We start from the raw sequence: 14,144 nt of genomic DNA on the forward strand, positions 1-14,144 counted from the left end.
TATATTAATAAACCACAAGTGTTATTTCTCTCATTTAGTCTATCCAAATGCATGATGTCATGCAACCCAAATGGACCATGTCGGGTCGGGTCAAGTATATACCTGAAATAGTTATGGACTTAGACACATTATCCAACAAGCGGAGCTTCCGAGGGCTCAAGGACGTGTTTTCCAGCTTATAGCAGAGGAGGTCAGGGCAGAGCCAGATGCAGCTGCGGGTATGTTTCCATCTTGTTATCTTGTTATTTGTGTGGTATTGTAAATATGTCTGCCTTGTTCCGCAAGATTCGTAGTATGATTGAGGATCTTAGTAGTTAGGAGTTGTAGTTGGTTAGAGTTCAGGAAGATTCTTGGTTGAAAGATAAGGTATATGATCTCGTTGCTAGGAATAGCAACTGCGATGCGAGAAGTGTTCAGTTGTGATTCAAACTTCCTTGGAGTTCCGGATATACGATGTCGGGAGAGTGACCTGTGGAGGTTGCTCACTCCAGAGGGATTTAGTTCCTGGAGAATAGGGCGAACTTTATCAAGTAAGGTCGATCGATTTATGTCGGTTTGTTAGCGGAAGTTAGTAGTTGGTACACTAAGTGGGGAGAATTGGAAAATTCTCCGGTAAAACGGCAAGTATTCAGGGTTGGTTAGATGTTTAGATTTATCAGTGTTGTTAGCCGAGAGCGTGGCATGATTGGAGCAAGTGATAGACAAGTGGGGCAGGGAACATACCATGGTTTCAGGTAAGGTATTTGGTCGATGTGAGGCCTGGGTTTAGGTCATGGAAAGGATTCCGGGAACGGAACTAGAGTTCGGAACCCCAAGAGGGCTAGAGCAAACTGCATGGGAGAGATTCCCAGGAAGGATGGTTCAGGGTGACGTACGACAGTTTTGAGAGGTCCGGATAGACTGAAGGCCGGAAGGCGTACCAGTCAGGCCGAAGGCTTGGGGAACGGTCCATACAGGCTGAAGGCCCAGGAGGGCGGTCCAGACATGCTGAAGGTTCTGAGAGTGGTCCAGATAGGCTGAAGGCCTGGTAAGGCGGTTCAGTCATGCTAAAGACTCTATATTTGTTAGTGGATCTATATGCGGAGAATGAGTGAATATGTTGCCATGCAATAGTAATCGATATGGTCTGGCCCCAAGTATTGATCATGATGATGGAGTTGGTTGGAGGCCGTGCGTGGGCCTTGTTAGTTATGTGATCAGATTAGGAGTATATGGGAGTTCGAGAATGGCAGCTGCTCTACATGGATAGTGTAGAGTGGAGTTTAGCTCGGTGGCACTTATAGGTGTGGTAAGGGTTGTTGAGTAGACTTCCTGGATAGGAAAGGTATGTAACTCCGGAAGGGAGTGTGGGTCCTCTGACAGGAAGGCAGTAGATTAAATGGATGATCGAAAGTGCTTTAGTTATTAGTAGTAAGCACTGGGATTGTACCAGATATATGGAAGCATATACGGGTTGGATACCCGTTGAGGTTGTGGAATGGTTAGCACGGATGCCGAGTCAGAGGAGCTCGGAAGTGATGCAAGGATAGATCCTTGGGTCTAGAATTATAGTTGTGGTCATGAGTTATGGATGGAGTGGTGTTCCATCCTAGGGATGGTTGGACCACCGTAGGCGTGCTTGGTTTTCAAGCTCGAGTCTGATTGGGCCAGGTATGATGTGTATGAACGTATTAGTTGGGTGTTCAGGAGGGTTGCTTGGAAGTTGTGAAATGTTCCATCATGTCAGCGCGGTAAGGGATTTGATCCAGGGAGGAAATGGGATGAGTTTCCATCGGTGCAAGTTAATAGAAGTAGCACCAGTTGGGCGAAAGATAGTGGGTTAATACTGGGTCAAGACCCGGTGGGTTAGAATAGTATCCAATTTTCATAGGTGGCGAATGAATGTGTAAGATGGAAGTAAGGTACTGTCTTCAGGTGGCACTTAGTTGATGAGTGTTGTCATCAGAGAAAAGAAGTCGGTGGCCGGCTTGAAGTAGTTATCAGGACCCTGCAAGGGAAGAGATGGATTTTAGGGATTCGATAGTTGTGTTTGAATGCATATGGTCCGGTTTGAGATCAGTGGATGCATTGTGGGAGTATCATCCGAAATTTTGTGTTGTCGCAGGCTTCGAGGACGAAGCCTAATTTAAGTGGGGGAGAATTGTAACATCCCAAGTCCGGAAGCAAGAATTTTAAGGGTGCTAAGTGAAAATAAAGGAAGGGACTCGGCGAGTAGGTCTCTTGACTCGCCGAGTGGAAGCGGGTGCCTGGCACGGGGTTAAGTGGCCTGACTCGGCGAGTCGGTGGCTGGACTCAACGAGTCAGTGATGGTCGAGGAAAAATCCTAATCTTTGGGGTTGTATCCTATTTAAAGGACTCAATGTCCTCCCCTCACCTCCCTTAGCCACCTTTGAGATCCAGAAACCATAGAATCGTGAGTGAGAGCCCTTGGAAGCAAAATTGGATCATTGTTAAGTGTTTTGTGAAGAGATCTTAAAGATCAAGAAGCTTAGATCAAGGAAATTTGTGGAGATTCAGATTACTCTTCAATAGGTGGTCGTTTTGGTGGTAATGAATCGTTATCCTTGGTCTTCGCATTTCTAGATCCATCTTTCATGGAGTTTTAGGGTTTGTTTGGAGAAAAGATGATAAGGTCTTGGTGTATAAGTTAGATATGGAGTTGAAACTCCAGATCTGAGCTCTATTTGGATCAAAGATGCAGAAAGCCCTTTTGGTTGCTATGCAAAAGCCTTTCCCCAAGAGTTAAGTTCCTTTCTAGCTTGGTTTTTGGTATTATGGGGCAAGAAGCACATAAAGGTAGCAACTTTATGTTGCTAATGGACTCTAGAGACCCAGATCTATTGTTTGGAGCAAACGAGTAGCTCTGTGACTCGAAATTATGGGAATGCACATATGGACTTGGCGAGTCTGGGAGATGACTCGGCGAGTCAAGCTAAAGATCATACTTTGAGTCACAAAGTAACTCGGCGAGTCGCATGGGTGACTCGGCGAGTCTTATGATGATGATCTTGGACTCGACGAGTTGGAAGAACAACTCAGCGAGTCTATTGAAGATTATCGTGGACTCAGCGAGTTTGTTCTTAGACTCGACGAGTCTGGTCGCAGCCCAACCTCTTTTGGTTAAAGCCTCAGATTAGTGAGTCGGTTGGCAACTCAGTAAGTTGGACAGGATGGAACTCAAAGATCGTTGGACTCGACGACTCTTGGGGCGACTCGGCGAGTCGACGGGTTGACTCGGCGAGTAGATTCAATCATGAAGGTTGACATTGGCCAGGACTTTGACTTTGACCTGTTTGACCTTCAGGGATGTTATGGTATTTTGAGTATTTATGTATTGGTCCATTGATGGCATCAGGTTGTAGAGTTTGGAGTAGTGCTTCGGGTCAGTGTTTTTGTGGTTCGATTCGGCAGTTGCAAGGTGAGTTATCCTCACTATATCGACAATGTCTATGGCACCAAGGCCGGCCCTTTATCCGATGGAAATCCGGGTATTGGTTGTTATGTTATTGTTTTGCTATATCTGCATCCTGGTATTTAGGATGGTGTTATGCTAGTGACTTGGTTAAGGTCGATACCCCGGTATATTGGGTAATGGTATGCTAGTGACCGGTTAGGTCGGAATCCTGGTTAGGATGTTGATATGCTATGTGATCTGTTAGACTATTTTTCTGGTTAAGGATTTGTTATGTGATTAATTGTTTTATGTGCACATGGTCGCTTGACAGGGGTTGGGTTGAGGCGGGTACTGCTTTGTGCTGTAGGCCAACATACCCAGGGCGGACCAGATATCCCGAAGGCCCAGCGAGCTGTCCGGATAGGCGGAAGGCGCCAAGAGGGCGGACCAGACGTGCCGAGGCTCGGAGAGTGGACCAGGCCGACTGAAGGCCCGGTGTGGGTGGGCCAGTCATACTGTAGACTCAGAGAGTGGACCAGGTGGATTGAAGGCCCGGTGCGGGTGGACCAATCACACTGTAGACTCGATGTACATGGCTAGATTCGGAGGGTGGACCAGGTGGACTGAAGGCTCGGTGTGGGCGGACTAGTCACACAATAGACCCAATGTGCATGGCTATTCTATTTGTGATATGTTATGAGTATGTTTATGCGTGGTTAGTATTTTGGGGGTAACTCACTAAGCTTTCGGGCTTATAGTTCAGTGTATTGTTTCAGGTACTTCAGGAGATCGTGGCAAGGCGAAGGCGTGATCGTACCGCTCCTCATACTTCATGATTTTACGATTTGGTTCTGGGGATACTCTGATGTTTAAACTCTTTTGAAAACAAGTTGTAATAACTTAATGGTTTTTGAATGAATTAAAATGTTTTAATTTGGCTCAAATTTTATGGGTGTTACAGTTATACTAGGTACATAACAACAAGTGTTCAAAATACTATTAAGGCCATTTGGAAGCAAAAGATGATATTGCCTTATGGCTCTAATAGCTACTCGAGTGCCATTGCCAACATGAAGTTTCAAATCGCCATTTCTTAGTTCTCTAACATTCTTTAGTCCCTGCAAATCATTGCAGATGTTAGTACCACTTCCAATACTGAATACCCAAGAATTAGTACGGAATTCATGTAATTCAATCACATATATACCTGAGGTGCCAACCTGGTTGGCCTTGATCTTCTTAAGTTCCTCTAGGTATTTGGGACGGTTGCACTTCTAGTGTCCATTTTCATGGTAGTGAAAGCAATTAGAGTCAGCAGCATTCTTTGTTTTAGGAGTTGGGTTAGTAGAAGGAGGCTTCCCTTTACCCTTTCCCTTTCCCTTGCCTTTCTTGGCAACTTTGCCTTTCCCCTTACCGGTATTATTACCGGTTTTCTTCTTGGATATTTGACCCTCACGGATCATCAAAACTTGAATCTTCCCAGATTTCTTGATGTTTCCCTCAACATTTTTGAGCATGTTATGAAGCTCATTGATGCTCCTCTCCCAATCATTCATTGTGAATTTCATCACAAATTGGTTGAATGACTTAGGCAATGAGGCTTGGATCACATCGGTCGCTAGCTCATCCCCAAATGGGAATCCGAGGTGGGCAAGTTGCTCAACATAATCTTTCATTTTGAGTACATGTGCACTCACAGAAGATCCCTCAGCCATCTTGCAACCAACAAAAGCATTCAAGGTTAATCAAAGCATGGACACCAACTTAGGAAGAAAACACAAGCAATCTCCCATACACTAGGCCATTTCGGCCATGATGACTTGGAAGAGACAAAAATTGTCTCCAACTTTATTAACCATGGTATAGTAAGTCTTTAACTTAATCATGGTTAACCAAAGGGTCCAAAACTTTGTACATGACTTATTATATGATACCATATCATATAATGGCTAGTTTCTAGTTTCTTTTATTATTAGTTTCATAAAACAATAATTATTCTCTAATTAATTACAAGAGTTGAATTTATTTATTAATATCAAATATATAATAAATATTCAATAAGTACCAACTTGATTAAGGTGTGACCCTATAGTATCATATGTTATTAGCAACATCACTCAATAATGATTCTTGGGCATATAGATCCAACAGTATCCCCCATGGGAATGTTTACATTTATCCACCTTATAATAAAAGCTTGGATGGATGAGAAAAAAATTGTTACATGGTTTTCTTCGAAAGCCATGGGTTCCATTAGTAGCCATAGAAATTCCGAGTACTCCAATGTATTTCTAAGAAAGTCACAATCTATAGTATTAAAATAAACAAAGTTAGTGTTATTTTCTTGTCTATTTATTTATTGATAGTTGAAGAAAAAAGTTGTGAAAAATAAAACAAAAGTGAAAATGAAAAAATAGTTCCAAAAAATAGTGTGAAACAATAAATTTAGTTATATTTTTAGGATAATTATTATATATAGTATTTTATTTTTAAAGTTGAGTCACTTGTACTTTGGCAATAACTTTTGAAACGAAATGGGGTAAATTAAAGGGCATAGATGGTAGGAATGCAAAAATTAATGTTGTTCAAAATAAGTGGGGAACGTTTATGAGGATTGTGAGTATTTAGGGCTTGGGAAGTTCTTAGGATTTCTTTAGACACAAATATATGCATTAAGGTAAAATGTAATTAGTGAGTTCAAGTTGGATTGTTTTGTATGATATAGGTAATCAATGTTTTGATGTGTTGTATTGAAAATAATAAGTTTTGTATGGGGACAATCAAACGGAAAGTGTGGGGTATTTTTATATTGCTATAATTAACTACGTATTCTAAGCAATATTTAAGTACATTTAGCTATATTTTGGGTATTTATTAAGATATTTGGTGCTTATTATGTTTAAAATCCAATTTGTAGCCAAAATGACATTCTTGAAGGAAAATGAGCTAATTTGACAAGAAGGAAACTTGGAAGTTAGAAGCATAAATTAATAGGGAGAAAAGAGAAGGAAAACACGCAAAAAGAAAATGCCACGCCTTGGTCACATATATATCACGACTTGGTGATATGGAACCTTCCTGATGATATGCGTAAAGGCTTGGAGCATACCGAATAAAACTATTTCCCATGTTGTGGATGTCTATTCTCCACGACGGGGAGACTAATTTTAAGGCAACTATGTATATCGGACGTTAGGTCAACTTTTGGAAGAAGCTATTGATACCTAGAACTAGGACGATCAAATACTTCTTAGAAACCCTAAGAAATCAGAATTTGACTAGAGATACAGCATTGAAGATATCTAAAGGATAAGAACATCATTATTCATTCAGTTTGCTAGTTTACATTATGTCTAATCTAGTTAACTTCGTTTTTATGTGTTTCTTTGTTGTGGTTATGGGCTAATACCCTTATCTTTCATATAGTGTAGATGAACTCTAATACTATGTGTTAATTTCACTATTTCTGGATTTAATTAGGTTGGTTTAACTTGTGTTTGATAGATCGATAATCCTAGCATGTTAAGGTTCTAATCTTTATTGTTTTTCATGCGAGTTTTGTCTAGCTAGATGATAACTCTTATGGCATGAACCTGATATATAATTGTTTATGAATAATGAATTCCTAGATCTAGTGATTAAATAAATCGTAGAATTAGGTGGTAAAAGTTAGTATTTGTGATTGTGTTAGAGAGCATGATTGACTCATAATATGTGTTTGGTTTGCTAGTCTTGATCATTGATAGGTAATCAATAGATTTATCATTCATAGTCCAAATAATCTTTAAAATCAATTTATTCTCCAACTTGTGTTTGATCATTGCATAGTAGTTCACGAATTGGTAAATTCTATGAATCATAACAAGATAACTAATAACTTGATAATATGGTAAGCAAGATATTTAATCCATTAGAAATCAACAATAGGGAGGGGGGATTCGAAATTGAACGAAAGTAATCTCTAATCTTGAATTATAATCATTTTCTATTTGCTTTCTTAGTTTAAAGTATTAGTAGTTGTTTAATTGCTAATTGCTCGATTTAAGTTGTTGGTCTTGCAAAATCAGAAAAAAAAAAAAAAAAAAAAAAAAAAAAAAAAACCCAATTTACTGTCTTTTCTTTAATTTAATTAGTATCAATTATTTTCTTTTTAGGATTTTCATTCCATGTGTTCGACACCCAACTTACTTTACTATACTACTGCGCGACTAGGTACACTACCTATTTGTCTTTTAGTTGGTTAAGTTAGTTAGGTTTATAAATTTAAAACTATTAAGTGAAATTAAAACACAATAAGTTTTTTGCTCAGTTGTTGGGGAATGGTTTGAGTTTTACTGAAAGTTATTTCCATTAGTTAATGAATCCTTTTTTGTGGGTTAAAATCTGCAAAAAGTTAATTTTCTATTTTTTTTGCGATTTCAGTAACCATGACGTGGCCATTACCTTGCCACAACGTGGAAACTACAGGGTAATAGTTTTTAGTTTTTGTCCGTTTTACGCATGTTTCCTTGTTTTGTTTCATTAGTTCATGACTATAGGATCCTCCTCAAAGATTGTGCCCGTTTCAACAATCCGGAATCCAAATTTCACAAGCAAAGAAAGGATTAAAAGGTAGAAGGGTTCAATTTAGACAAAAATGACACCAAAGAAAAAGCAAGTAATCCAGAAGTCAAAAAGATCTTTACTTTCGATGGTATCTCACCTTTTAAGAAACCTAACAAGAAAGAGAGCGGCTATGACCCAAAAACTGAAAGCGAAACCGAAGAGGAAAATCAACGCAAACCGTATAACGAAATGTCAAACATTACTACCATGACAATGAAGGAGTACAACCGGAGAATGCAAGAAGATAAAGGGTCCAATCTCATGCAACCTGAATTCTAGTTGCGATGAACTTTGAGCTTAAGGGAAACGTCCTTAACATGCTGAAGGATATTCCATTTTTCGGGAAAGACCATGAGGATGCTTACAAGCACATTGATGATGTTCTTGAGATCATCGATTATTTCAACATCCCTAATGTGATGAAAGATATAGTGATGTTACGACTTCTTCTGGTCACACTAAAGAACGGGCCCACGACATGGTTACAATCACTACCACTACGAGCGATCACAACATGGGCCAACTTAAGAACATAATTTATTCAACAGTTTAGCCTACACTGGAAGACTACCAAATTGAAGAAGAATATCCAAAACTTTCAACAACTCGGTGGAGAGTCGCTATATGAAGCTTGGGAACGCTACGAAGGGATGTTACAAATTTTCCCTCAACATGATTTGAATGTGCAACAAGAAATCTCTACCTTTTACTGGATGTTGATAATATTTGTTATGTGATCTAAGCCCTTGGTTTGTGTTTTGGAGCCAAAGGGTAAAATGGGAAAAGTTATATGTTAGGCTTCTTGCATGGATTATGGTTTTTAGTTCGATATGTGTTAAGCCAAAATTAACTAGACAGAATTATGGGGCCCGTCAATACCTTTCGTGGATATAAAGATTGCCAAAAACGGAGTTGAAATGAAGAAGCTATGGTTGTTTGAAGTTGAGGTGGATTTGGGTAAAAACCGTCGCCACGAACTAAGCCCACGGTGTAGCAGTCGCCACAGCACGACAATTAGTCAGGCCCAAGCCCATGATTTTTAGGATTTTCAATCTATCAGCACAAGGTTCCAACTTTTTGGCCATTTTATTAGCATTTATCACCTCTAGAACCCTAACCTCTACCTTAAGATTTGAGCTTCTCCTCTCTCCTCTCTCTTCTTTTGGGTGCTTTTTATGATATTTTGATGAACTTAAAGATCAAGAAGGCTCTTTTGGTTGCAATTAATGATGCTTCAAGTTTAAATTCATCAAAGACAATACATTTCTGGACTATTGTAAGTATAAAGTTCCAGTCTTGCTATCTAGTTCTTTATATCTTGTCATTTGGGATTTTTGGCACTTTTTGTCCATTTTATGGGTGATCTTAGAGTTGAGTGGAGTCCAACATCTTTTGATTAGTTTGGAATGATTCTTGGACCTCGTGGACTAGGAAAGTTATGATCTTTTGTCTTCCCTTTTTACCATGCAACTTATCTTGGTCCTTTATGTGGTGTATTAAAGTTTAGATCTTGAAATAGTGACATTATTATGGATAAAATTGGAAACTTTATCCATCTTGACATCTTGCTGACTCAGATATGAAGGTTAAAGACTTGGATGTAAAGGATTGAGTTAAGAAATATGCATTTTTGGGTCCCTTTGAGACTTAAAGTCTACATATTGATGGTTTGGACCTTCCAAATGGATAAAGTTAGAAACTTTATCCATTAAGACGTTGGAAAGGATCAGATCTGAGCTTTGGAGCTCCTAAAATTGGAATAAAATGGATTAAGCTCGTTTGAGCTGTTCAGACCAATCCCCAGGCCATGGCCTTAGGCTGCCACGGCGTGGCGACTGGGGAACCATCAACTGTTTTGGCATTTTGTGCCAACTATGTGGCCAGGGAAAGCCATGATGTGGAGGGCTGATATCGGCAATTTTGACCTTAGCTTTGACCATTGACTTTTTGACCGGTTTGACTTTTGGTCAAACTTGGGTAAAATTGAGTATTTGACTAAGGATTTGTCTCGTTTTGGTTTTTAGGAAGCTTGGTTTGAATGTGTTCTTGTTGAGGTAGCTGTTGAGTTTATGTTGAGTAGTTTAGGTGAGTCTCTTCACTATACCAATGGGTCGAAGGCACCAATGTCGGCCCACCGGATTATGTTTGTAAGATGATCGTGGTCTTTGTGATTATTGTTGATATGTATGTATGTGCTTGTTTTCTTTGTGACTATTGCATGTGTATGTTTTTTATATACGTATCATTTTGGGCAGGGCCCGTATGCAATTTGGGTGAAGCCCGTTTATATGTGTGTTGTATGTGGTATTTTGGGGGAACTCACTAAGCTTTGTGCTTACGGTTTTGTGTTTAAATGGTTTCAGGTAATTTTGGTTCCAAATGTAAGGGTCCGGCTTGATCGTATTGCATCCCCTGGAGATTTATTTCGCATTGTCTGTTTACGATTTACTCTAATGTTTTGAGAATACTTTTACTCTGGTTTTCTTTTAGAAAAACTGAATGAATGGTTTTGACTTAATTAAATGAAATTTTTACTCAGTATGACGTTATACTGATTCACTTAACACTTGAGCATGAACACACTATTTCTAAGATTAGCTAGCACCTGTAACTTTTCTTTATGATTTAATATAAGTTCTAAGGCAGGTGAGTTTATCACCTCCCAATTTTTTATGTCGGATATCCGAAAGGATTAAGGGCTTTCTTATATATCATCATGTTTTCTCTTTGATTCTACTTAGTTGTGATTGTTTAATCGATTACAATACCTTTTGCACACTTCTTTGATTGTTAATCTATTTACATATCGAGTTATCAAGATATTTTGTGGTATCGTGATATTTTTTTTGAGTACTTTACAAACATATTACATATAATCACTTGATAATAATTTTAATAGTATTTGTGTCCTATTTACCTAACATACACTTATTTACCGTTTGAAACGAACCAATTATGCTCTACAGTTTTCAAAACATCGTTATATTCTTCCCCGTATCTTGGGCATTCCCAAGACCTTCGGCATATTTTAAGTTCTTTACCACTCTAATTCTCAGTATCATAATTTCAACATCGCACCACACTTACTAATATGGATACAAAATTAGGTTGTTAATTTTTGACTAAAACAGATTGTATATGTAACACCCCGAGTTCAGAAGTGCAAGTTCAGGGTTCTTAGTGTAAATAAGGAAGGTCGACTCGGCGAGTCGAGTCGCGGTTCTGGTCACATGTTAAGTAACCAACTCGGCAAGTCGGAGGCTGGACTCGACAAGTTGGTGCTGAAGGGAGAAAACCCTAATCTGGGGATTGTGCCCTATATAAAGCACATTATAACCACCTTAAACCTCTTGGCTACCCATTTGAGATCCAAAAACCCTCATCTCGTGTGTGTGACTCCATTGATGAAGAATTAGAGCTTGGAAGAGAAATTGGTGTAAAAAGCGTAGGGATTTGGAGACCATCATCAAGGGGCTTGAGTAGATCTGGAATCTACTTCTGTTTGGGCACATTTCAGGGGTAAGGAAGCTCCTCCTTAAGCTATTTCATTATTGATTCATGAATGGTGGTTGATTTGGGATTCATTAGCTTGTTTGGGAGCTATCTTGAGTTTGAGGCTTAGATCTGAAGTTGCTACTTCAGATCTAAACTTGTGATGGCCCAAAAGATCCTAAAGTTCCTGTCTAAGAGTCATTGGTGAAGCCCTTTGTCTTGAACTCTAGCCCTAGAAGTGTTTTGGGCTTATATCTCCTTGCTTTCACGTAAAGTTTGCAACTTTATGTGAGGGTTAGGCTGTAGAAGAATGGATCTATGGTTTTGAGTCCCTGCATGGCTTGAAAAGCCTCTGCTTGGAATGAGAACTGAAGAGAATCGGCGAGTCACATGGGTGCACTCGACGAGTTGTATGAATATGTGCATGGACTCGGCGAGTTTGTTGATGATTGACTTGGACTCGGCGAGTCTGGTCGTGGAACCCTAGCCTTCTCTGGTTAACCCGTGTCTCGGTGAGTTGAGCAGGATGGGACTCGAAGATTGTTGGACTCAATGAGTCTTGGAGTGACTCGGTGACTTGAGTCGTGATTGCGAGTTTCTGAGTATAAGGACTCGACGAGTCAACGTGTTGACTCGGCGAGTAGGGTCAACCAGGAAGGTTGAATTTGGCTAAGGACTTTGACTTTAACCAAGGGTTGACCAGTTGACTTTCAGGGGTATTTTGGTAATTATTGGTATTTATTGGATTTGGTTATTTGGTAAGGTTCAGTGGTGGAGTTCGTGTCGGTTATCGGAGCAGCGTGATCTTATGCTTCAGTCGGTAGTTGCAGGTGAGTTATCATCACTATATCAACAGAGTCTAAGGCACCAAGGTCGGCCCTTTATCGGATTGAAATTCGGGTATTGTTGTTATGTTATTGCTTTGCTATGTTTGCATCCTGGTAGTTAGGATGGTATATGTTAGAGACTCGGTTAAGGTCGGTATCCTGGTATATAGGATGATGCTATGTTAGAGACCTGGTTAAGGTCGGTATCCTGGTATATAGGATGATGCTATGTTAGTGACCGGTTAGGTCGGTATCCTGGTTACGATGTAGCTATGTTGTGTGATATGCTGGATCGGTTTGATTAGTTGTGAGATGTTATATGAGTATATGTTTATGTGCAGATGGTTGTTGGACTGGGGTTGGGTTGAGGCGGGTCCTGCTTTGTGCTGTAGGCCAACATACCTAGGGCGGACCGGTTAAACCAAAGGCACGGCGAGCGGTCCGGATAGGCTGAAGGCCCCAAGAGGGCGGACCATACGTGTCGAGGCTCGGAGAGTGGACCAGATAGACTAAAGGCCCAGTGTGGGCGGACCAGTCATACTGTTCACTCGGGAGTGGACCAGGTGGACTGAAGGCCCGGTGCGGGCGGACCAGTCACATTGTAGACTCGATATGCATGGTTGTTCTGTTTATGATATGATATGATATGATATGATATATGTGTGGTATTGTGGTTGGCATTTTGGGGTAACTCACTAAGCTTTCGGGCTTACAGTTTCAGTGTATTGTTTCAGGTACCTCAAGAGACCGTGGCAAGGCGAAGGCGTGATCGTACCGCTCCTCAGTTTTATGTCAATGTTTTTGGGATACTCTAATAATATATGAACTGAAAACCTTTTTGTAATAACTTAATGAATATGGGTTGTTTTTGAAAGTTTAAATTGGTTGTAACTTTTCATGGTGTTACAAGTTGGTATCAGAGCCTTGGCTTGAATGAATTGGAGGAACATTCGTGTAATCCAGTCTCAAATCAAGGAGGGATTTTCAAAATGGTTTTCAAAAGGTTTTTCTTTCAAAATAGGTAAAGGAGGATGTGGAGGGTATGATCAGTCGGAGCCAGTAAGTAGACCTCAAAATGCCATACAAGTTATTTGATTATGTGATATGTTAGAACAGCATGCCATTACTAGGCTAGGGATCTTCAGGAATTGCATGATAGAATTGCCTGATTATATGATGCCTGCTAGCCTAGGGTTTCCTTGGTATGAAATTGACATCATTACTGTAGTTATTTAGTGTATGCATCATGGTTATACATAATTAAGATCTTATAGCCTGAGAATGTTTGATTTGGCCTTATGTTCTGTTCTTGTATGATTGGGGGCTTAGGGTAGGATTGAATATTCGAAAGTCTATATGGTCCAGCGTTATGTGTGACTAGCATACACTAGTGCTACAGGGTTGGTGGAAGTTTCATGGAGGGGAGGGTTACTTGAGACCGGTAGGTCGGTTATGGGATAGTGGTGCTCCTCTAGGAGTGGGGATCGAGTGTTCGTTATGCATATGCTTTTGTTAGGGTGTTGTGGTGATACTTGATACAAATATGGATAGGTGTGGAAGGTAGTATGGTCCCGTACTATTGAAAGCACAGGACCTATACGCGTATCAAGGAAGCACGACCCCTAGGTTTTGTTGGGAGCTAGTCCTCGGGGTTATTATGTGGAATGCCTAATATCTTGTGGCGTATTTTTCAGTATGGCGATTACGAGACGTCTCGAGGCAGGATCCGGTTCGGGATCGGGATCAGGAGAGGGTGGTCAGGAGGGATCAGTACCATCCGAGGTCATTGGTCAGATGAGTACGGATGATTTGGATGCCAGGATTCG

At 40.2% G+C, this 14,144-nt stretch overlaps 1 protein-coding gene and 1 non-coding gene across 2 annotated transcripts; both read right to left on the minus strand.

Annotated features, from left to right (window-relative positions):
* Positions 1-4,668: 4,668 nt before the first annotated feature.
* Positions 4,669-5,109, minus strand: LOC111910035 (uncharacterized). The gene has a single exon (XM_023905829.1). It carries the CDS (start codon positions 5,107-5,109, stop codon positions 4,669-4,671), a length of 441 nt encoding a protein of 146 aa, XP_023761597.1.
* Positions 5,110-8,571: 3,462 nt separating this feature from the next.
* Positions 8,572-8,678, minus strand: LOC111910048 (small nucleolar RNA R71). Its single transcript, XR_002856436.1, has one exon. It is a non-coding gene; the product is annotated as a small nucleolar RNA R71 (small nucleolar RNA).
* Between the last annotated feature and the right edge of the window lie 5,466 nt (positions 8,679-14,144).

The sequence above is a fragment of the Lactuca sativa genome, chromosome 5 (genome assembly GCF_002870075.4).
Source record: "Lactuca sativa cultivar Salinas chromosome 5, Lsat_Salinas_v11, whole genome shotgun sequence".
NCBI lineage: Eukaryota > Viridiplantae > Streptophyta > Magnoliopsida > Asterales > Asteraceae > Lactuca > Lactuca sativa.